The 25,612-nt window shown below is 45.1% G+C and overlaps 1 protein-coding gene across 2 annotated transcripts in view; it reads left to right on the top strand.

Annotated features, from left to right (window-relative positions):
• Positions 1–25,612, top strand: part of plod2 (procollagen-lysine, 2-oxoglutarate 5-dioxygenase 2) — a 169,556-nt gene that overhangs the window by 118,242 nt on the left and 25,702 nt on the right. Inside the window, exons 10-15 of one of the 2 annotated variants that reach the window (XM_038815300.1) lie at positions 1,959–2,077; positions 4,106–4,210; positions 9,799–9,924; positions 13,585–13,726; positions 15,271–15,333; positions 21,687–21,800. In XM_038815300.1, coding sequence (XP_038671228.1) covers positions 1,959–2,077; positions 4,106–4,210; positions 9,799–9,924; positions 13,585–13,726; positions 15,271–15,333; positions 21,687–21,800 — 669 coding nt within the window. The remainder of the gene's footprint in view (positions 1–1,958; positions 2,078–4,105; positions 4,211–9,798; positions 9,925–13,584; positions 13,727–15,270; positions 15,334–21,686; positions 21,801–25,612) is intronic. The other variant, XM_038815301.1, reaches the window with a different exon arrangement.

Below are 25,612 nucleotides of genomic sequence, written 5' to 3'. Positions count from 1 at the left end.
CGCGGGATCCGCGCATGCGCAGTTGCGCCGGCGCCAACAAGGACATGCGCAGTGGCACTGGTGCCAACGCGCGCATGCGCAGTGGCCTCCGTCAATGTACTGGCCCTGATGCAACATGGTGCAGGACTTCAGGGGCCGGCTTGTAGGAAAGGAGGACCCCATCCACAGAATCCGGCCCGGCGATTGGTGGGCCCCGATCGCGGGCCAGGCCACATTGGAGGCCCCCCAGGGTCGGAACCCAGCTCCCTCCCCCAAAGACCACCACCCGACCCTTACACAAGGTCCCGCCGGCCCAGAGCAGGTTAGAACGGCGCCGGCGGGATTCGGCCCTTTTCTTCACGGTGCTCGGCCCATCCGGGCCGGACAATCGGTGGGCCGGCTGCGTAGAGCAGCCCTCAAATGGCGCTACACCAACCACGCCGGCACCAATGGCGCCGATTCTCCGCTCTGCAGAAAATCGCATGCTGGCGTCGGGGCGGCGCGGCCCGCCGGCGATTCTCCGACCCGCGATCTCACATCCGCCGCGGGGTTGGAGAATCCAGCCCAAGATTCTTTTCTCCCTATTTGATGTACAGTGGTTTTAATTCAAACATTGTCCTCGACTTTGCTGTAACAGTCGGCGCTTTCTGTTATAATGGAGTAAGTCAGGCAGCAGTTTGCACGTCTGCACATGCACAACAAAACACAGAAATCAGGAAGTTGTGTCTGATTTGTAATTTGCCCTCCTCACTCTCAAGCTTTTCCACACCAGTATCTCACCAAGTTATTCATGAAGGCCCCGCATTCTCAACCTTGTCCCTCGCCTGAGGTGTGGTGACCCTCGGGTCATCTGGGACTATGGTGACTTTACACGACTTACACTTTTGCACCTCACCAAGTGATTTGGCATTAAAATACATGAGAGGGGGAAGAGCTATCTCTACGTGATTTCACATCTGATTAAATACTCCACTTGTCACATTGAGGTTTCGATTCTGGGGGCTCAGTTTTCCCGCCTGAGATTTTTTTCCTGGATGTCGGGACCTTTTTGAGTTTGCAAACCCACGGGCAGCAGTAGTGGGAATGCCAGCTGCAATCTTCTGAGAGGCATCCAATTAGAAAGGTTTTTTCCAGGACCGCTGTCCAATCGGGGGACAATGGGCGAGTTGAGGAAGGAGGAGGGTGACCCTGTGTGTGCGATTACAAGGCTGGCTTTGCGGCCTTCATTGTGTCTGCAGTGAGTGTGTTGCTGAGCTGTGTGGGACAAGAGAGGGAGGGTCAGAATGGAAGCTCATATCCACTGCAGGAACTGGCGGCCACTTCTTCACCACCAGCACTGTCAGACACACTAGTCTCCACGAGGTAATCATTCAATTGCGGATAGTCTTGGGCTAATCGATTTATACTTTTAACGTGTAAATTGCGTATTATTTTCCTGGCACTCCGACCTCCTGCTATGTGCCGGCTCCTGTGAGTTGATGAGCTGTTGACACTGTGGAGCGGCTGACAGTGGAGAGTTGGGGTCTACTGGTAAAATTCAGTTCCCCTCAGAAAATTCCCACTAATTGTATATTCAACAACCTAATTTGGCTCTGCCACTGCCATCCAGGTTGCCTTCAAGGCACAGAAACCACCTGTGGGAAAAGTGGGAAAGGGCAAGAATATGTCAGCCTTCCTGTCAGATGTAATTTTTTTCTCATTTTCCTCCCCAACATCTCCGAACCATCCTTTCAAAAAGGAGCGCCTGGTAAATTCCCAGTAAGAATTCTTCAGCCTGATTGGTTGCTCAGCCTATTAAGAGGTCCCAGGTCCACTGCAGAGGACTCTGCACTGAAATGGCTCCCTAATTACCCCTCGTTTCCGCACAAACGCTTATTCAAGTCTCTCTGCAACTGTAAGTGTAATGCACGCCATTTATTCACCACCGATTGTAAAATATGGACCATTAATTCTGTTTCTTAAACTCTGTTCTTCTCTAGGAAGTTTACCATGAAAAACATCTGCACAAGTTCTGGGAGAAGCACAAAGGTGAACTTCAAATGAAGTTTGTGGGTCCTGAGGAAGTCCTGAGCGAAGGAGATGCCAGGAATATGGGGATGTGAGTTTCTGCTTCCAAAGACTGTAACCATGGCTGAAGTGAAATGGCTGATAGGTTACAGCAGGGTTTTTCAAACTCAGGATTGTGACCCATGAGCGGGTGTTAGGAGGGTCACGGAACGATCGGTTGCGGCCTTCACAATCACGGGAGAAGCAGCCAAAGGCCACGACCGGCTTTTAAGAATACCGACCTCAGTTATACTGTGGTCATAGCAGCAGCCACTTTTACTAAAATTTCATTCATGGGATGTGGGCTTTGCCGGCTCAGCCAGCATTTATTGCCCATCCCTAATTGCCCTTGATAATGTGGTGGTGAGCTGCTTTCTTGAACCACTGCATTTCCTGAGGTGTAGGTACACCCACGGTGCTGTTAAGGAGGGAGTTGCAAGATTTTGACTTGGCGACGGTGAAGAAACAGCAATATATTTCCAAGTCAGATGGTGTGTAGCTTGGAGGGGAAACTTCATTGTGGTGGTGTTTCCATGGGTCTGTTGGCCTGTCCTTCCAGATGCTTGTGGTGTTGGGCGTGCAAGGTGCTGTCTAAGGAGCCTTGGTGAATTCCTGCAGTTCATCTTGTAGATGGTACACACAGCTGCTACTATGCGTCAGTGGCGGAGGGAGTGGATGTTTGTGGGTTGGTGCCAGTCAAATGGGCTGCTTTGTCCTCGATGGGGTCGAGCTTCTTGAGTGGTGTTGGAGCTGCACTCAGGCAAGTGGAGAGTATTCCATTAAACTCCTGACTTATCCCTTGTAGCTGTGGAGAGAATTGGGGGTCTGGAGGTGAGTTACCCACCGCAGGATTCCCAACCTCTGATCTACCCCTGTAGCCACAGTATTTATATGGCTTGTCCAGTTCAGTTTCTAGTCAGTGGTAACACCCCAAGATGTTGCTGGTGGGGGATTCAGCGATGGTAATGCCACTGAATATCATGGGGCAATGATTAGCTGAGCATTGCCTGGCACTTGTGTGGTGCCTGTGTTACTTGCCAGCCTACGCCTGGATATTGTCCAGGTCTCGATGCATCTGGGCATGGAGAGCTTCAGCATCTGAGGAGTCACTAATGGTGCTGAACATTGTGCAATCATCAACCAACATCCCCACTTCTGACCCTATGATGAAAGGAAAGTCATTGATGAAGCAGCTGAAGACATTTGGGCCGAGCCCGATACCCCGAGGAACTCCTGCAGTGATGTCTTGAAACTCAGATGATTGACCTCCAAAACCACAACCATCTTTTTTTTAAATTTAGAGTACCCAATTAATTTTTTCCAAATAAGGGGCAATTTTAGTGTCGCCAATCCACCTAGCCTGCACATCTTTGGCTTATGGGGGCTTGATCCACACAAACACGAGGAGAATGTGCAAACTCCACACGGACAGTGACCCAGAGCCGGGATCTAACCTGGGATCTCAGCGCCGTGAGGCAGCAGGGCTAATCCACTGCACCACCGTGCTGCCCCAACAGCAATCTTTCTTTGTACCAGGTATCACCCCAACCAGCTTTCCCCCTGATTCACACTGACTCCATTTTTGCTAAGGCTCCTTGATGGCACCGCGGAACCCCTTTGTGTCAATGCGAGTCACACCTTTGTCCTCGATTTTGGAGGGTCGGAAGAAGAGGTGGCCGACAGTGTTTGGGGATCTCAGAAATGCTGGGAACATGTGGATTGTCATGAATTTGACGGCCGAGCCACTTGAAAGTATATTTACTCAGATTCCCACCTGGCAGACAGTCTGACTGAGAGCTGACCGACTGGCAAGTTATAAAAACATTTGCACTTTTCAAAAAGGAAAGTACAAAAACAAATTTCCTTCAAAGGTTTTTGTTGGAAGTTTAGAAATCCTTTTTTTCTATTTCTAAACCTGCTAAAATAAACATAATGGCTTAAGCAAACCCTGAATGAAAGAAAGAGAACGTTGTGATTATTTCCATTACTAAAGATGGTGATTTAAAGTAGGTCAGCTTTGTGGTTACAAGCGAAGTATAATTTTGCCGTCTCATACTGTCCTCTCGTATTCTCATTGTAGGGATTACTGTCGCCAAGACTCAGGATGTGATTATTACTTCAATCTTGATGCGGATGTTGTATTGACAAACCCAGATACACTGAAGCTTTTAATTGAGCAAAACAGGTAACCAGTTTACGAGTTACTGTTTAGTTGTGTGCTGGTTAGGTTGATTCACTGCAATAATCATGCGTTTCTCTGGTCATGGATCTGCTGAATGAAAACGAGGCACTAATTTCACAATCCTAATCTTTAAAAAAGAAATTATGATCCCAAACCTGGAATGGGTGAGTCAAAAATGACATTCAGCCTGTAAGCAGTTTATCATGGAATGATGAATTCCCTAATTGCAGGGGAACAAAGTTCTTGATAATCTGTTGAGTCCGATGAAATACAGAAGCTGATTTTAACTTGCCCAACTATTCTCCCCATCGCTGCTCCCCCACCCCCAACCCCTACCAGAAAATGGGAGCAAGCAGTTAAAATTGCATCATTCACTTCACTTTCCCCCAACCCATGCCACGTCTCAATGTTGTAACCGTGTTCCAATATTTGAGCAGATAAGTGTGATGCCAAACGGATCAGCATCCTGTTCAGATATAAAGATCAGAGCCTATGGACATCATCCAAGTCCAAATCCACAATTTTTCATTGACAGCCCATGCATGGGAACACCGACAGATTTCTCATCAGGCCAAGCTTGTCACTGAGGAAATTATGGGATAGAAGTAGAATCATGGAATGGTTACAGCCCAGAAAGAGGCCATTCAGCCAATCATGCCCGTGTTGGTCCTCAGTGTGAGCAACTTGACCTAGAACCATTTTCTCACCCTTTTCCCTGTAACTCTTCAATTTATTTTCTTCAAATAATTATCTAATTCTCTTTGGAAAATTTGGATTGAATCTGGTTCCCAGGCAGCGCATTCCAGATCTTAACCATTTGTTGTTGAGAAAGATTTTCCTCAAGCTCTTGCTACATTTGCTAGTCACCCATAAATCGGTGTCCTCTGGTTCGGGATCCTTTTCCCCTCTCCATGGAAATATTGGGCGAGATTTACCGGCTGTTCACGCCGGAGGGAAATTACGGTCCCATGCCGGCGCACAGGTTACCCAGAAGTCCCTTTGACAACGGCGGGACCGGCGGATCCCCCAAAAAAACACACACGGAGTGGTCGCTATATCCCCCCCCCCCCCAATTTCTCGCCGGCTATTTTGTCCAGACCCCTCATCGTTCCAAACACCTCCAGTGAATTTCCTCTTAATTTACTCTCCTTCGAGGAGAGAAACCCCAATTTCTCCACATGTAACTAAAGTTCCTGATCCCTGAATCTTTTCTGCATCCTCTCCAATGGGTTCACATTCTTCCTCAGAGAATGACAAATCGGAATATTTGCTTCATAGTGAGAGGCCAGCAGCAGTCGATGAGCTAAAGGATATGTGTTTACATAGTTGAGGGGTGATGTAACAGCTGTTTAAACTGAAAAAGGTTTCTGTAGCTTCAATGTAATGGATCAAAGGTGCGGGGATGTAGAATAAGGAGACATAATCTTAAAATTGGTCTGTGCAGTGAAATGGAAAAGCACTTTTCACACCGAGGGCAGTGGAAATCTGGAAGGAACACTGCCCAAATTCTTCTGAATGCTGGATCATTTGAAACTTTCAAGAGAGAGGTCGATTGATTTTTGCTTGTGGGATAATCAAGGAACATGGAATAAAAGTGAGCACATATGGTTGAGGCACAGAATGATAGAACAGGCTTAAGGGGGTGGTTCCTATCTTCCTTCTTAGTTTAAATGGTTACTTCTCTTCAGAAAGTTACTTCGAAATGAACTTCAATTTCTTTTTGTCAATCCCAGTTTGCGATAGCTCACTTTCGAGTTGAGTTATCGATATTTGCCATGTAGCATTTGCCGATTTTCTTGTTCCAGCCATTCAGAAATGAGTGAAAGTGTTGAACTCTGACTGACCTTCCTTCTCTTCATTGCGTGTTAACCCCTTTCAACGTGTACAAATGTATTCCACTGATCAAATATTAAGTAGAATGGCAGCCTGGGGACCATTTTCAATGCATTGCATTCTACATCTGCCTAAAGATTTTCCTTCCTTTGTGAGACCTTAATTCACGTGTTCCTGCTCCACCCAGTGGAGGCAAAAGCCTTTGGGTTTCCAATGGTCCTGGAGTAGTTCTGTTGTAATAACTAAAAATCCGTGCCCCACATGTCTGAACTGAGAAAGGCTATTACCAGTTTGACTATACTTGCTGGAATGGTGCATCTTTTCCTGGCAGCTCCCATCAGTTTGAAATGCCAACTTTTCGATCATTCAGTCGATCTGAATCAGGGCACAACAATAAGCATGATTAGACAGTGAATGGGGAATGCATTTAATTGAAGCAGGAACTACAAGAGAAACGTCTTTTAATTAAACTAATGGCTGTGTTATACTTATATGCAATAAGCATTTAAGAAACCCAAGGCAATCAACTGGGGCTTTTTAAATGTTAACTTAATTTACACCACCTGAGGTACAATAAACTTGTGTTGTAAAAAGCGCCCATGAAATTAAACGTAGAATATTAGGATGTTGAACTGGACTCTTCACATGGACATGGGCTGTTTTGCTAAAGGCAAATGTTGCAGATTGCACCTGTGGAGAGAGAAAAGAGAGTTACTGTTTTTTTTACATAGAATTTACAGTGCAGAAGGAGGCCATTCAGCCCATCGAGTCTGCACCGGCTCTTGGAAAGAGCATCCTACCCAAGGTCAACACCTCCACCCTATCCCCATATCCCCACCCAACACTAAGGGCAATTTAGCATGGCCAATCTAGCATGGCCAATCCACCTAACCTGCACATCTTTGGACTGTGGGAGGAAACCGGAGTACCCGGAGGAAACCCACGCACACACGGGGAGGATGTGCAGACTCCGCATAGGCAGTGACCCAAGCCAGAATCGAACCTGGGACCCAGGAGCTGTGAAGCGATTGTGCTATCCACAATGCTACCATGGGTCCGTATGACTCTTCACTAGTCTAGTGCCTCATTCAAAAGACTCTCCTGCCCCAGTACTGCATTTAAATACCAGCTTCGATGAAGTGCTCGAGTCTTTGTATTGAGCCGGAGTGCATGACATTTATCCAGCATTGAAAGTGTGAGTACTGATCCAAAGCTGACACAGTAAACTTTTTGTATATTCAAAAGTAGCCGTTGGCCTGAATCTTGCAGCGCCAAAAGCGGGTCGCTTAGAACGATTTGGACTCGAATCCAGAACTTGCCTGTTTGGCTGCGGAGAAACGCCTTGCTGGTCCCTCTGGCACTTGACAGCGCCCTGGATCTGCACTGTTGATGCGCAGGAAACGGTGAAAAAGATTAGGGTCAGGATTCTCCATTCTGGAGCCTAAAGTGCTCCCGCCAGCGGAGAATTGGAACAGGTCTGCACTGGGAGCGGGACCCGAGTGTGAGTCTCACTCACTCCATAACCATGCCAATAGATGGATGATGGAGAGCTCGCTGGATTCCATTGGAATCTCGATCCCGAGGTCCGGCGGCAGCCCCCCCCCCATTCCCCACAATGGTAAACCCGCCCTGCTCGCTCCCTCACCACGGAAATAACGGGTCACTGCCCCACAGCACACAGGCATGAGGGTGACCCGACCCACACCCCATCGAATGCCCCCCACCAGTCACCCTGCCTGTAAACTGAAGAGCAGTCCAGGCAGTACAGTGAAAAATCACTTTCCCTTTCCTAACATCTGCAGCCACAGATAAAAGTCTTTAAAGCATCAGCTGTACAAGTGTCAGAGGCTTCCTTGAAAGCCCAGGAAACTTGAAAAGGCTTCAATTCCCCTGACAGCATTTGAAATGCAAAGCTCCCATTCAATTTCACCCAGAAAAACCTTTCACTAGATTGTGATTGACAGTTTTATGGATCAGGTACAGCTGCTTGGTGGATTTTGTTTCTATAAATTTAAGAGTACCCAATTCATTTTTTCCAATTAAGGGACAAATTAGCGTGGCCAATCCACCTACCCTGCACATCTTTGGGTTGTGGGGGCGAAACTCACCTAAACACGGGAAGAATGTGCAAACTTCACACGGACGGGGCAACAGGGTGGTCTCGTGGTTAGCACAGCTGCATCACGGCGCTGAGGTCACAGGTTCGATCCCGGCTCTGGGTCACTGTCCATGTGGAGTTTGCACATTCTCCCCGTGTCTGCGTGGGTTTCGCCCCCACAACCCACAAATGTGCAGAGTAGGTGGATTGGCCACACTAAATTGCCCATTAATTGGAAAAAATAATTGGGTAATCTAAATTTTTTTTTTTAAACTCCACACGGACAGTGACCTAGAGCCGGGATCAAACCTGGGACCTCAGCGCCGTGAGGCAGCTGTGCTAACCACTGCGCCACCGTGCTGCCCTTGGTGGATTGTTTTTTGATCTTTCCCTTCACACTTCAATGCATCTCAAGTACTCTGCTTTGATGTAACCATAATGTTTATAAATACTCTTGCTATGATTGACAGCTCCTCCCCACATCAAAAGGAGATAAGTGCTTTCTGCTGTGGAAAAAAAGGAAGTGAAACCACTTGGCTGCTTTTGATGTGGTGAGGTGCGAGAAATCAGTAGAAGAGTGTTTATGAACATGTGGTTAGCAACAAAGCAGGGTAATGGAGATGCATTCAAACATGAAGGGAAAGATAAGTAAACAATCCACCAAGCACCTGTGTCTGGACGATTAAAACTGTAATTCACTGGCTCAAGAAATGTAGTGCTGTGTGAAATTGAATGGAGATCTGTTGAGCAGAGCCTGGTGCAGGTCGGGGATGAGGTGGGGCGGGGGGAGCTAGAATTAAAAGTCCATGAAAGAAACATTTCAAATTATTTTTTAAAACGTGACAGTCATTGAGCTGAAGTAAGTAGACCTTGAGGGGTGTGTCATCAGCTCATGATGTCAGTTGATGTGGCTTCACTGGAACTAGTATGGCCACCCTGCCTTCCTTACTCTTTTCACAGCTAGGTGAGCAAGTTCCCATTGCAGGCTAAACTAAAACGGTAAGAGTGTACTTTTAGAACATAGAACAGTACAGCACAGAACAGGCCCTTCGGCCCTCGATGTTGTGCCGAGCAATGATCACCCTACTTAAACCCACGTAACCCGTATACCCGTAACCCAACAATCCCCCCATTAACCTTACACTACGGGCAATTTAGCATGGCCAATCCACCTAACCTGCACATCTTTGGACTGTGGGAGGAAACCGGAGCACCCGGAGGAAACCCACGCACACACGGGGAGGACGTGCAGACTCCACACAGACAGTGATCCAGCCGGGAATCGAACCTGGGACCCTGGAGCTGTGAAGCATTGATGCTAACCACCATGCTACCGTGAGGCCCCTAATGCTACCGTGAGGCATACTCAGCGGTGTACAACCCTGCTTTGCTGCTGACCTTAATATCCAGGTCATAGTTTTGCTTCTTTTCCACCACTTGTGGCATTCTTGCCCTTATTGTAACAGAGTTTCTGTGGGTTTGCTTTGATGCAAGATACTTCAAATAGCATGTAAAGCTTTTGTGGTGATAAAGAAAATTAATAAATCTGCAAAAGAGGAAAATGAATTCTTAAAATGTTCAAGTGTCAAATGTTTCAGTAAATTGATTGCAAAGTGATTTTGTTTTCTTGGTTGTCACTATTTGTCTGTGACCCTAACAGGAGGATAATTGCACCAATGATTACCCAGTATAAAAAGCTATGGTCCAATTTCTGGGGTGCATTGACTCCCGATGGCTACTATGCACGCTCTGAGGATTATGTTGATATTGTCGAAGGAAACAGAGTGTGAGTGTTATTCGCTGTCATTCTATACTGAAAGTTGTCTATGGTTTTGCATCGCCAATGATTATTGATGTAGTGATAAATCTACATAAAATATATAGGCTGGTTTTTACCCTGCCTACCCCAGTTTAAAAGTCGAGGGTGGGGTGGGGAGAGGAGCCTTAATCCACAGGGGCTGTTTAGCACATTAGGCTAAATCGCTGGCTTTGGAAGCAAACCAAGGCAGGCCAGCAGCAATTCCCGTAACAGCCTCCCCGAACAGGCGCCGGAATGTGGCGACTAGGGGCTTTTCACAGTAACTTCATTGAAGCCTGCTCGTGACAATAAGTGATTTTCATTTCATTTTCAGTCCCCAAGGCTGCACTGCAGGAATTTAATGGAATTCTTTAAGGTAAGACTTCCACCCTGTCTTGGGAGAAAGTCCCATCTTAAGAGAGCTGGCGGATGACCTGATGACCAACAGCTCTGTAGTCCCAGCAGTGCCACCTTGGAATGGTGGTCAGCACTGGGACTACGGGTATTCTGCCAAATAGCCCAGGTAAGTCGGGGGTCTCATCGAGAAGAGGGCTGGGGGGCCAGGTTCAAGAGGCCATAAGAGGGCTAAGGGGAGGGTTGATCATGGGGAGGCTGGGGGCATGCAGAGCATGCTTCCTTCCCTTGCCTGCCACCAGCAAAAGCTGAAGTGTCTGCATAACATGCCCCACCTCCTCCACTGCTACAGGTAAAATATTATCGGGGGCAGCATGAGGCCCCTGAGTTACTTTGTCACCTAATGGCTTCAATAGGCCCAAAGGCGAGTGGGCCCTCTTGCACCTCCCTGTCTCCCATGAAATTTCAGACCGGTTACGTATGGGTGGGAAGGCGGCTGGAAGGCCACCTGTTACATTTTACTTGTTCTGCCATGTCTTCAAACCCACTGGCCGGGGAGCGTAAAGTCCAGCCCACAGTTGGAAGAGAGACTTCAGGGAATAGCTCCAAAGAGTCACCTAGTGGTCAGACTTTTAAATTGCACTGTGACATTTAACAGATTGAAAATGAGTGGAGCTGTTGACATAACAATTTAGAAAAGAAAATGTTGGCACGGATGTGTGAATTATCCAGCTAATCCGATGGATGCAGAGAAATATTATTTGAAAGGGTAATATTAAAGAAACGTGCTTTGAAAGTGAAATGCGGTGATGTTATTTGTTGTGTGACCTATTGCCCACTTTTATGCTGACTATGGTTGCTTGGCCCATGACTACTTGGCGCTGGTGGTCGTTTTCCAATTGTGAGTTCAGACGGCAGTTGCCAGCATAATGTTATACCATAAAGGACGTCACCTTTTAGTTCCCGTTCGCCATCCTCATGCAGTTTTCAGCAGGGTTTACTGAATAACCCTTCATCGCAGGAACCTTGATTATCTTATCATTTAAATAGCCAGAGATATATAAGTTTTAAAAATGTTTCAGTAGCATTGTTGCTGGAAGATACTCTGTTTACTTTGGAGGAGACAGGACAACAACAGCCTCAATACTGTTCTTCAATTCAGGGGACACACTTGAAATGATACTTGCCTTTCTTTTCCAAATATAGCGTGATTTAAAAACTGTTTCTCCTGTCATATTACTGTACTAATCTCACTACCATGTATAAAATACTACAAATGCTGGAAATTTGAAGTAAAGCCAGAAAATGCTGGAAATACTCAACAGGTCATGTAGCGTCTGTGGGGAGGGAAACCGAGTTTGACATGTCGGGTCAATGACCTTTTGTCCCAAAACTGCAAAAAAGTTATGGATGCGGCAGGTTTTAAATACAGAGGCGGGAGAGAACAAAAGGGGAGGTCTGCAATAGGCTGGAAGCCAGGAAAGATGAAATGGCAAAAGGGATGATAATCTTTATTATTGTCACAAGTAGGCTTACATTAACACCGCAATGAAGTTACTATGGAAAAACTCCTAGGAGCCACTACCGGCGCCTGTTCTGGTACACAGAGGGAGAATTCAGAATGTCCAAATTACCCAATAGCGCGTCCTTTGGGACTTGTGGGAGGAAACCGGAGCACCCGGAGGAAACCCACGGGGAGAACGTGCAGACTCTGCACAAACAGTGACCCAAGCTGGGAATTGAACCTGGGAACCTGGCGCTGTGAAACAACAGTGCTAACCATTGTGCTACCGGGCAACCCATGGGGAAAGTCAAAAGGAGATGGTAACTGGACAAGTCAGAAACAAAAGATGAGTCTAGGGGGGTAGGTGTAGATGGGAAAGGTTGTATCATGGCCAACAGCTGCCACCTAAAACCGGAAAAACACAGAAAAATAGGAGCCGAGATTATGATCTGAAATTGTTGAACTCAATGTTGCAAATATGCAAGGTGCTTAATCGTGAGGTGAGGTGCTGTTCCTCAAGCTTCCATTGCATCTCTTGTTTAGACCCTTTAAAACCTTCCAGACTCAATACCGAGTTCCACAATTTCAGATTATAACCCACTCCCCCACTGTTTCCCCCATTTTTGTTGCAGTTGATAATTTTGCGCTACCTGACATTCATCTCTTGTTTCTTGACTTGTGTCATTACCGTCTGCTGTTGGCTTTCCCCATCATTCCCGTTGTTATTCAAACTCTGTCCTGTCTTCCAGCTTATCACAGATATTCCTGTTTATTCCTTCCCCCTCTTCCTTTTCCCTGCCTCTGCACTTGTTTGGAATTTTTAACGTCTGAAATGTTAATTCTGTTTCTCATTCCACAGTTGCTACCTGACATGCTGATTAATAATTTTAACCTCGTATTTAAAGAAAAGTTGTATAGGTTGATATTGATAAGTAAACAAATAATAAAAGAGGGCTGGATTCTCCGAGCCCCCAGCTGCGTGTTCCTCAGCGGCGCTCTGTTCGCTGGCAGCAAGATTCCCTACTCCCACGGCTTGTCAATGGGATTTCCCATTGAAGCCACCCCACATCGCTGGGAAACCCCGCAGGTGGGCCTGCGCTGCCAGCGGGAACAGAGAATCCCAATGACAGGAGAATTCTGACGTGTATTACTGAGCTCCTGACACAGCAACAGGCTTTTATACTGCAAATCCATCCATAGAATTCCTACAGTGCACAAGGAGGCCATTTGGCCCATCCAAGTCTGCACCAAACCTCTGAAAGAACACCTTGGCCCACTCTCCCGCCCCCATCCCGGTAACCGCATTTAACCTGCACATCTTTGGACACTAAGGGGCAATTTTAACGTGGCCGATCCACCCAACCTGCACATCTTTGGACTGTGGAAGGAAACCGGAGCGCCCGGAGGAAACCCTCGCAGACACAGGGAGAACATGCAAACTCCACACAGACGGTCACCCAAGGCTGAAATTGTATCCGGGTCCCTGGTGCTGTGAGCCAGCAGTGCTAAACACTGTGCCCACAAAGTTGTTTTGGAGCAGGACCTATCATTTTAGGGGTGCCGCACTCTTCATGCTAGACAGTTCATAGTAAGTGTTTGCGCTACTGGAGTATCTATTTTTCTGATCAAGATTTATGGCATTCTGTTAAATGGAACATTTTGACCAATGGCTTTCTTTGTTTAGGAACATTTTTAAGCACCATGTATATTGCTTTGTTCAATGCCAACAGCATGTTTGATTTTGTGATATTTATTTAGAAATGGTAGTGATATTCACGTTCTTTGTGTAGAGGTATATGGAATGTTCCCTACCTAGCGCATGTGTACCTTATCAAAGGGACCGCCTTGAGAACAGAACTAAAAGAGAAAAACTATTTTAACCAGGACCCAATGGATTCTGATATGTCACTTTGCATAAATCTCAGGGCACAGGTAAGGGGTTGGTATGTTTTATTTTTGCCAGAATCTTTTCTTACTGTATTCATTTTTGAAAGACTTTTTGTTCAAGAATTGATCTCCGTTATACCCCTGGCAATGCTCTGAAGAATTTGGAAATTAATCATTCCATATAATGTCAATTAGAAGACCATGCTGAAGCAAATTCAATAAATTAGCAACTTAACTGCACTTGCGATTTGCTGCAACAATTGTGATGGATTACCAGATGTAGCAATGCAAATAGTGCACAGAACCCTTCTGTGGAATCGGCCCCTAAATTAATTGAGTCTTGAAGTGCATGTTTTTTTAATGTTCTGTATCACAAATATGACCTAAATATAACATGGAAAAAATATTCCATCAATTCTCAGGCGATTAATATGATGTTGTATTGGGGAAAATTTGTTGAATAATTTATTATTAAATATTGTAATTTACCTATTTCTACTGCAATAATGTTTCGATATTTCTCAAAAGAGTATATAAAAACAAATCTTTCTCGTCAAACTTGCCAACTTTTCTATTTATTTGAGTCCGCCAATAGGGACTTCTTGCAGTTGTAAAAAGGGAAATGTAAGTTTATGTTGGCGTGCAGATTAATTATTTTAGGCCATTTCCTGTGCTGTTCCATCTAGCCCCTGATATGAAGGCGGGGAGGATGGTGTAACATTCCATTCCAATGAACAAAAGCAAAATGGACGAACTAATATGTTCAAAGTCCCGAGATTCCTGTAAGAAAGTTATCAAAGTTTTGCATGGGAACAATTTATTTTTTTGTTTGATTCTTACATTTGTTGACTGATATAGCAATGCTGTGAGTTTTACACTTTTCACTGTTTTATATTGCAATTGCTTAAATTGGAACTGAAATGTACAGATTTCACCATTTTCATTCATGAGCAAATAGGTGGGAGAAAAGCCTACTGACCTCAAATCAAGAGAGTTGGCAAGTACTGTACTACCATTGATGTGGCACTGATTGTATGTGCACATGTTGTTCTTCATCAGGCACGACATTCCTGTTTCTATTTAAGATATATCTGTTGTCTCTTTGACCACCTGTTTGCCAATTCATCTTTTTCCTTTTCGGTTTTGACCCACAACTTGAAGCGATTGATTTTGTTCTGTCCGTTTGCACCATATTCCTGAGCCAAATGGATCATGTGGCTGGTGTTGCACTGCACTGCCTTCATTAACCCTTCTCTGCTTGCGTTGAACGTAATTAACTATATTCCTGCATTACTAACTAGCCAAGTTTATGTTGCAATGATCAATTGAAAGGGCTGGGCTGTGTATTTTTGTTTTTTTGTGTTTTGATGTCGAACGAGCAGGTTGTTGTCTGTCACTTGTTTTCCGTAGCTTTTGTTACGCAACTGCCTGTTGATGTTAGCCAGGCAAGCTTCCTTAGCAACACGTGTTTCAAACTGGGCCTGTAAACCTCTGGTGTCTCCTTTTGTCTATCTCCTCCGAAGATGTGTTCCAGGTGTTTTTTTTAAACAAGATAATGAATCTTACCCAGTGCTTCTCCTTTATTTTAGAAAATAGAAAAGGAAAAAGGCTCCCCAACTCCGGAAAGTTGCCATATGTTCAAGCCCCCAAAGGTTTATGTTTGTTTCCTTCATTTTCTTTAAAAAAAAAACACCTCTTGTAATTTTGCTTTTTCTGACTAGATTTTTCCAGCTGCATTAAGTATTTGTTTGTACTTGTATGTTGTCTGTTGTCCGTTATCAGTTGTACAATGTAATAATTGTCCCATTATTACTTGGATAATTGGTTGGACAAGCACAGAGGACAAAAACGTCATTTGAATTTGATGACTATTTTACAAATTTGACCCCAAAATAATAGGAGTCGTACTTCTTTTTGAGCGAGCAGGTTCCTTTTTGATTTTACCTGGCTTTGCTCTATTTTGTTAAGTTAATGACTAGGGTGGCCATGTTGTCTGGTTTGTGTGTGTGGTGAATAGAATGCGCATTGGAGAGCCTTGGAATCCCACCAAGTCACAACTGAGGATGGCCTTGACACGCACTGGGGCCTGCTGGTACAATGCTTTATTCTGTGTGATGAAAAGCTGGAGATGCGCAGCAGGCGATGTTGAGGTAGTGCCGACCCTATAAGTGAGAAATAACTTTTTCGGAACTCCATGCTTGGAATAGAGGTGTTGTTGGCAAGCCAGCATTTATTGCCCATCCATTGCTGCCTTTGGAAAACCATCTTCTTGAACTATATTGAACATACTCCCACAGTTCTGTCAGGGTGGATTTCCAGAGTTTTGAACGAGCATTAATGAAGGAATGACGATATGGGTCCAGATCAGGAGAGTGTGCGATTTGAAGAAGAACTTGAAGTTGGTGGTTAAACACTCCAGGAACTCTAGGATCCAATGTTGTTCTGTAATTAAAGAAGACCATTTTAAAATGCCGTCCCGATCTCTCAAGTGCGATGCGACCCCCAAACAAGGGGGTTCCCAGGCATTCCTGCACCCTCCCCCATAGGGCACCCCTGGCCCGTTCACAGCTGCGCAGAAAATGCTAGCTTGGCACCTTAGTAGTGTAGGCCTGGCACCCTGGCAGTGCCTTAACAGTGGGCACTTTAACAGTGGCAGGCTGGCACCCAAGTGGCACCAGCAGTGCCAGGGTATCACCCTGCCCAGAGGACATGCAGCTGGGGATCTCCAATCCTCCAGGAGACCCCATAAGTGCCATTCTGTCTGGTCCCCATTTGAGGAGACCAGCACTGAACAAGGGAGTTCGATCCCATGCCTTGGTTGGATCTCGGGAACGCATATTAGAGTGAGACTAGCTGTCTCACTCTAATATGCAGATTTGCCAGAAAGTGACCCCACCCACATAGGGGTGGGATTCACATCACAATGTCTCGAGAGATCACGTTAGATCTTGCGAGGCGTGGCGAGCAGGGTGGATCCCGGAAGTGGTTTCTCCCGGCATCTACCAGTTGCGTTGCGCCACGCTACCGGTAGATCCCACCCCCCAAGTCTTTTTTCATACACAAGGTAAATATGGCCATTTCAAGACCGAGCACCTGGCGGATACAGAACATCGAACAGTAAGAATACTACATGTTGTTTTTGAAATGGACTTCAGGCATGGAGTCAAAAAGCTTTAGATAATTAATCGTGTTTATCCCAGCAGTTAGGAAGAACAAGATTCAATTGTGAACCATCCCACATGCTAAGCTGGATTTTTCAGCCCTGGAACCGGTGGGCATCGTCGGAGGCAGGACAGGAAGATTTGGAGACCTGTTTACTTTTAACAGTTCTCCAAATTTGCACATCCTGCCTGCAACATTGGCCATCAGAGTCAAAAAATCCGGCAGCCAAATCTGTTGGCTTTCCGTCGGGAAGTGCTGCACCACCTTGTTTATTTTATAAGTATATAAACATCTAACATCTGGCTGTTCACGGCATCCGGATTTTCTGGTCCCGCCGGCGACGCACTCCCGTCGTGGGTTTCCTGGCGGTGTGGGGTGGATTCAATGGGATATCCCATTGACAGAAGATCCCGTTGCCGGCCAGCAGAGAGCTGCCTCCCGCCACCAAGAAGCAGGCAACGGTTAGGTTAGAAAATCCAGCCCATGGATGGTGATGTAGTCTGAACAGTGTGTGAAAGTCTGTGAACTCAATTTCTTACTGATTCCTGAAGTCAAGTTTTGTTTATAGTGCACATCAAAATTTAAAAATACTTTACAATTTACTTTTTATTGCACGTAAATTTTATCCCCACATCTTACAGGCAGCAGGACTACATGATGCACAGACGAAATGCAGTGAGGTACAGTTTATTTGGCAAACATAAACAAAATCACGACGGTGCCCCCACACCGGTATATTTGAGGGCGGAGGGGCTTGGAAAATAAAACAGGTGGCCTGCCCAACATCTTCCTGTCCAGCCTTGACAGGTCTCCCATATTGTGGTGGGCGGAGGAAGGCGATAGGCAGCACACCTGGCTTTGGGCCTGTTGAGGCACTTGAGTGGCCAATTAATGGCCACTTCAAGCTTCGTTCAGCCTCACCTTTATACGTGTTGGCAGAGGAAGCAAGGCAGGTATTCCAGCATCTTTCAAAGAACAAGGAAGAACAAAGAAAAGTACAGCACAGGAACAGGCCTTTCGGCCCTCCAAGCCTGCGCCGACCATGCTGCCCGTCTCAACTAAAATCTTCTGCACCTCTATTCCCATCCTATTCATGTATTTGTCAAGATGCCCTTGAAAGTCACTATCGTCCCTGCTTCCACCACCTCCTCCAGCAGCGAATTCCAGGCATCCACTACCCTCTGTGTAAAAAAAACTTGCCTCATACATCTCTAAACCTTGCCCCTCGCATCTTAAACCTATGCCCCCTCTGACTATCCACTCTATCTATGCCCCTCATAATTCTGTAGACCTCTATCAGGTCGGCTCTAAACCTTCGGCGTTCCAGTGAGAACAAACCAAGTTTATTCAACCTCTCCTCATAGCTAATGCCCTCCATACCAGGCAACATCCTGGTAAATTTCTTCTGTACCCTCTCTAAAGCCTCCACATCCTTCTGGTAGTGTGGCGACCAGAATTGAACACTATACTCCAAGTGTGGCCTAACTAAGGTTCTATACAGCTGCAACATGACTTGCCAATTTTTATACTCAATGCCCCGGCCAATGAAGGCAAGCATGCCGTATGCCTTCTTGACTACCTTCTCCACCTGTGTTGCCTCTTTCAGTGACCTGTGGACCTGTACACCTAGATCTCTCTGACGGTCAATACTCTTGAGGGTTCTACCATTCACTGTATATTCCCTACCTGCATTGGACCTTCCAAAATGCATTACCTCACATTTGTCCGCATTAAACTCCATCTGCCCATCTCCAAACGATCTAAATCCTGCTGTATCCTCTGACAGTCCTCATCGCAATCCACAATTCCACCAATTGTGTCGTCTGCAAACTTACTCATCAGACCAGTTACATTTTCCTCCAGATCATTTATATATACTAGGAACAGCAAAGGTCCCAGTACTGATCACTGCTGGCAGCCAGGAAAAGGTGTGTGTGTAAACTTCCTTTTGGAAGGGGTGGGGGGTGGGGGGGGGGGGGGGGGGGTCCCCCTGTGCTTCAGAGGCATAACACCCCTCTCCAACCATCCCACAAGATCATGCCCCCCCCTTCCCCCTTAAGCATTCCTTCCACCGGTCTCTATAACATAGGCCCATGCCACCTTCCTTGCTGAGATCTGTCTGACTAAAATCCCCAGAAGCTGTTGATAGCCCCAGCGGTGGTTACTACCTGACTCTGGTGCTGCTGGGATGACAGAGCTACCAAACAATCGGATTGGACGGCTGCTCTCTCGGGCATGGCGTCTTCCCCAGGTGGAGTGGAAATCCGACACTTGATCAATGAAGCCCCCACCCCCCTACCTCCCAACATAATACTGCAGTGGGCCACCGCCCCCATAAAATCCACTCCACTCTTTCAAGTGCTGAAGCTACAGGCTAACAACAGAAGTCTTGTCAGCAGCGGCAAAGTTCATTCATCGCTGTTTCCCAATACAATGGGAATCATTTAAATAAATGCAATACTAGTTATTTAAATTATTCAGATTGCTGTGATGTGGTAAAGCCTAGCAACTCTGAATTGGGAATTGCCACGTAGCAGTAGCATAGTCCCCCCCCCCCCCCCCCCAGCGTTCAAATAATTTCTCAAATTTTGAGGGTGGTTGGACGTTTACAGAAAACCACTGATTTTTCTCACACCGGGAAAGGAATTGTGTTACATAGTTAAAAGCCAACCTCGCTATGAGGTCCTGCGTCCAGTTCTTGAAGAGTTTGTTGAAGAGTTGGAAGGGCAACATGGGAAAAGACTCGAACCTCTGCTGCATTTCATATTTTGGATCACAACAGTGTGGGATTATGAAGATTTCTGTTCAGAAGTGTTTGCAGATCCCCTGGTAATTAACCAAATTTTCCCCTCATCCTCCATGTTTCCTGCTGCTGCTGTTTAGATGCCCTTTTAATCATTAGTTTTGAACCTCCATCTCATAACATAGAATTAAAAATTGGTTCAGTTATATGCTACCTGTTCACAGCACAGCTTTTATAAATTTGTTCCATTATCAAATTGCACACATCAAACCAGTAAAGGGGCAAGGAAGCGGGTATTCTCTTCTATTGAAAATCTGTTGATGGTGTAGCAGTGGACCTGGTTCTCCCTGTGGCACGCATGTGTCATTTGGGAGTAAAGTTAGCTGACACAATCATGAGCAAGCTGTGCTTTAAATGGGTGGGATATTGAACCTTTGTTCATGTCCTATTAACACGCTTCCCCTTGACAGATTTTTTTTTTCTAATCAAGAATGCAAGAATTCTGTAGAACCTTGCATCATGCCAAAAAAGTGCAACTTTTGGAAATGTTCTCTATTTTTTAATAACTATTTGGGTTCACTGCCTGTGATTTACCCCCCCCCCCCCCCCCCCCCCCCCGGCATCTTCTCTCCGTGTTATAACGAGCACAAAACCAGTGTGCTGGCAAAGACAAAGTCCATATCAGCTGAGTTTAAATGAACATCAACCGGTTGGTTGTACATCTTGTCAGGTGTGACCGACCACTTGAGAAAAGATGACTTTGGTTGGACTAAGAGAGGTCCTGTGTAATTTCACCGATGACGTTCTTAAAAATATCTGAAATTGAGGTTGGTATTATCCTCTCAATTCTTTCATTTCAAGGATGACAATAGGTTGAAGACCTCCTTACTTTCATCCTCCCAGAGTCTTGCCACCCAAAGTATTGTTTTTGCTCATAGGGACAAGGCTCTGAGCAATAAATGACACCTATTGAATGGATCGAAGGCACAGATCCATCAGTTCAAGGGATTCTATCTGACTGAAATAGGCAGGTTTTTAATGAGCCACATCTGAAATCTAACCTTGTGCCCTCTTGCTATGAAAGTGGGCACGGAGGTTGTGTTATTTTGCTGCCTAAATAAAATAAAGCTGTCTTAAATGTGTATAATGTGATTTCAGTGTATTGGGATATTCTAGGATGCTCCGTGCTTTTGGACTTAATCCACATGTCTTGCTTTTTGTAAATACGTAAAATATCTTGATGAACTGTTTATCTAGGTTGAAATTGTTTTAAACAATGGGTATTTCAATTATGTTTGCTTCAGTTTATATTTTGAGCTTCTATAGCAAGAGGGTAATTCAAAAAATTAAAACCTGGTCTTTTTGTTTAGTTACAAATTGCACCATTCTTCATTGGATTTCCAGAAAGTTTATTGTAATGTCCAATTATTGTGGCACTTTACATTTTTTAACTGTTGAAAACAAGTCAAGAAAGCATTCTCTATTTCCAGGTATCACTAGTTTGAAGCAGAAATTTGAAGCTTTAAGGCAACATCTCCGGGATCAGGTTCCCTCGAAAATGATATCAGTGTTCGATGCTCAGAGTCTGTTTTACATGAAATTGCACCCAGTGCTCAAAAGGATTATTCTCTATGCATGAAACGATATTTCGAGAAGCACTAACTGGTTAGGCATTCTTAGCCAAGTACCATCTTTTTGAAAGTTAGATCAAGCCTCCGATTTAATGGAGTAAGGAAGCTCTTTATAAAAGCTGCTTTCAGAATACATTTCACCGACTCCCATCATCCCTTCCAGATCTGACTCTCACCACAACCTTGGGGAGGGACTCGGGGGGGGGGGGGGGGGGGTGTGTCAGTGGAGTGACCGCAACCTCTTGCAAGAAACCTGCTACTCAAGCTTGCAAAGTGTTAAGCGCTCTGGAGAATGAAAGAAGTCATTCCCTTTTTGTGCAAGATGTCACGTTAACACCAACCTTTAACTGTTGGAAGACGAACAATCATTCAAGAAGTGTGCAGACCGTATTAGGAGTATTTTTTTTAATGTATTATTTTGTAACCAGAATAACTTGCAAGTAGTAATTTAAAATTTTTTTATACATAGGGCATTTTCATGTACATTAGCAACCAGCAGGAGTTTGGACGACTTCTTCCAACAGAAAATTACAATGCCTCACATGTGCACGCCGATCTATGGGAAATCTTCGACAATCCATTGGTGAGTATTATTAAAATGATTAATAAAGTTCTGACTCTGGCGCATGCATTTTAAAGCCTGTTTTTTTTCTCAAAATTATGTTTTTATTCCAAATGTTTACAAATATCCGTATTGACTCTCTTCAGGTAATCAATTATGGTCTGTTATTAAATTTTCATTAATTCAGTTTGAGAAAATATATTCAGCTCAATGCATTATTTAGGGTGCTCTTTCCAAGAGCCGTTGTATACGCGATGGGCCGCATGGCCTCCTTCTGCACTGTAAATTCTATGATAAATTGTATGATTTAAAATGTACAACCTATAGCAAGAGTGTATTGCGTAAATAATGACCTGTACTTAGGAATTTGTGACAAGCTAGCTTCAGAAATGATCATAAGGCATTGAGAACAACACTCAAATGATTTTAACCTGAAGATACATTAAGAGCCTTGCAACACCCGATTTGACCTATAATTCTAACACGTGGTTGTTTGGCATAAATGGTGGCGAGGTTATTTTGATATTTAGTGCTGGTTATGGTACCTGTAAATCCTGCTACAGCTGCACAGTCTTCCAGTCCTCATATCAGGATTGTTATGAGATTTTAGATTTGTTTGGTTACTTTTACTTCCCTATTTCAGAATGGATCAATGATATGGATGTTTTGTTATCTGCTATAATTTTCCACGCTGTATATTGTGCGACAGACCAGGCACTCGTTGGATGTATTTATTTTAGGTTTTGGCACACCATCATATATTAAGATCTAGGGTGCACACTTCACTTACATTGGGAAAAGTCATAAATATCACTCTGAAAAACCTTACACATTGCAAGGATACACAGGATGGAAACATTAAGCATTTAAAGATCAAGGTTTAGTACCCTAGAGACAGCTGTATTTCGCTCATGGCTCAACACCCTCTTCTCTATTTCTTTTTATCAATTATGGAGCTGACTCAAATGCATTTCCTTTCCAGTAATCTGGTGATATTTATGATGAAGTGCGAGGCATGTTTTATGGTCCACTGTGTTTTCTGTTGACTGGTGTATATTTTATGTACTTAAGTAAATGCTGCATTCTTGCCACCAGCAGCGAATTAAATGAATAGGAAGGTGACAATATAAAAGGGATACATGCATTATTTTAGCAGGCAGGCCTTCAGAGCTGGGAAGTTATAAAATTAACTGCGAGGATCATCAGCAAGATGAAAGCCAATGGGTAATGTGGCGTTTGCAATTACGTTTTAATGAAACAAGAGTCTGGTAATTCTCATTTATAGAAAGAGAAAATAGTTTTGAACATGTGTATTACACAAGGGAGACAGACTTGAGGTGGTTGACAAAGTGAGATGAAGGATTCTTTCATGTGGCATGTTATTATGATCTGGATTGTACTGCGTGAAAGGGGTTGTGCAAACGGATTTGGTAGCAACTTTCAGAAGAAAATTAGACAAATACACGACGAGGAGAAAATTGCAGTGTTATGGAAAAGGAGCAAAAAGGCAGGACTAATTCGACAGCTTACTCTGAGCCAGCACAGCAACGTTGGGCTGAACACCAGATTCCTGTGCTGTAAGCTTGTGCGATTACAAAGCTACCAACAAACTTTAAAATAAATACTGAAAAAAATATTTTTAAATGGGTCTCCACCCTGATTTTTAAATTTTAAGTGTATAGTTCAATATTATGTGCAATATCTACATATGTATCATGCTATTGTTTAGAGTGCATACTATATTAGCATTTTGTTAGGCTTACAGCAGAAATGTATGAGACTAATCATAAGAATATTAAACAGGGGAGCACGGTGGTGCAGTGGTTAGTGCTGCCTCCTCACGGCGCCGAGGTCCCAGGTTCGATCCCGGCTCTGGGTCACTGTCCATGTGGAGTTTGCACATTCTCCCCGTGTTTGCGTGGGTTTTGCCCCCACAGCCCAAATATGTGCAGGCTAGGTGAATTGACCACGTTAAATTGCCCCTTAATTGGAAAAAATTAATTGGGTACTCTAAATGTATTTATTTTTTTTAATGAAAAAAAAATAAGAATATTAAACATACAAGAAGGATAAGAGACATCTGGGCCGGGATTCTCCGTTAGCCGATGGCAAATCGGGAAAGGCGATTGGGCGGAGAATCAGTTCCCACACCAAAATCGCAGTCGGCGACTATTTGACGCAAATCGCAATGCTCCAGCACCTCGACAGTGCCGTCAATGCGTTCCGGAATGCACATAGAGTAGACGTCATTTGCAAATCATTAGCGGGCCCGACCCTGTATTCTCCGTGATTCTCCGCCTCCGATGGGCCGAGTTCCCTACGATGCGGTTCACTTGCACTTTTAAAAATGGTGAAACCGGCGTGGCGGCTGCTGAGGGAGAGAGAGGGGATACAGAAAGTGTCCAACATTGCCATAGTTTGCGGGCAGTTGTGCCCCTGACCGGGGGGCTTCTGCCAGGGCTGGGGGGAGTTGTGGAGGGTGGCCAGGAGGTGGGCTGTAGGGTCGGGGTGGACGCATGGAACACCATTACCATTGTCGGCGAGGCAGCCGTGCAGCTGCACACACCGCTAACAGCCCACTTTAAAATTAGTGCCACGGGTCTTATAGATGTCCCCCACCCTTCCTAGGGTGCCCTCTTGGCCCAGCCGACCCATTAGCTGTATGGCCACGCTTCAGCCCAACCAGTGCCACCTTGTTGGCTGGGATAAGTGTGCAGCTTGTCAACCTCCCAAGTGTCAATCACGGACTGAGCTAATCCCGCACCATTTTTTCATTGGAATAGATTGTGTTCCACGTGGAACCGGTGCTAGCCCTTTATCAGTTGCGGAATAGGTCCAGGTGCGGCACCATTGTTTCTGAGGTATAAGTCCACGAATTCTGTGTTGGCGTCAACACTTAGTCTCAGAAGCGGAGAATCCCACCCCTGAGCTTCTTTTAATGTGAAATGAAACAGAAGAAATTGCTTTTTGTGCACTGCTCTCCAAGGCTACTTGTCAACCTTATCACCTGTCAGCAGCTGTGTCCATGAGGAACTAAAATGCCCCGAGTTTGATTGAAATTTTATCTTAAGGAAAGGTGTTCCTAAACTCAAGTGGAAGTTCATGATTTCAGGCTGCATTTTCTGGCCCTTCCCGTCGGCTCAATCTTCCGGTCCCGCCCTCCACCTGCGGCTCCACCGCCCGAGCATGGCTGTTGATTTTGGTGACACCAGAAAACTGGTGATCCGCCGGCGGAAGATCCGCCACCTCCAGGGGGGGGGGGTTCAGAACATCCCTACCTTAACCCCAATTTCAGTCAGAATTCCATTGAACAAAATTCACGTTACGAGAGCTTATTTGATGCTGAAAAATATAGCTGCTCGGGAATGATGTGTGATCAATGATTTTAAATACACAGATAGGCAAAATATGATTTCAGCAGCTGCAAGGTGAGGTTTAATCCCTCTTTAAACTCACTCATGTTTTTTTTTCATTTCTTTTCATGTACTGCTCGCAGAAAACTACTTTTCACTGTACCTCGGTACACGTGACAATAAACAAATCCAATCCAATGGTTACAGATTTGCATTCGCATCCCACAAAATGTGGCTCGTCATCCTTACGATCAGTTCTTCCACTTTTTAAAGAATTAAACTTGTTTAAAAGTATCCACAGTGACGACCTGCAAATTTTGCTTTGGGTGGGGTGGCGGGGTGCAAGGGATTGGGGCAGTGGCAGCCAGGATGGCTCCCCGAGCTGCAAGCAGCAAAAGCTGGAGGCAGTGTGACCGATGCACGGGGACCCAGAGTCCGTGGGAGCAGCTGGCAATTGCCGGTGAGTGAAGACATCACCAT

The sequence above is a fragment of the Scyliorhinus canicula genome, chromosome 13, assembly GCF_902713615.1.
Source record: "Scyliorhinus canicula chromosome 13, sScyCan1.1, whole genome shotgun sequence".
Classification (NCBI taxonomy): domain Eukaryota; kingdom Metazoa; phylum Chordata; class Chondrichthyes; order Carcharhiniformes; family Scyliorhinidae; genus Scyliorhinus; species Scyliorhinus canicula.
This window is presented reverse-complemented; position numbering and strand designations above follow the sequence as displayed.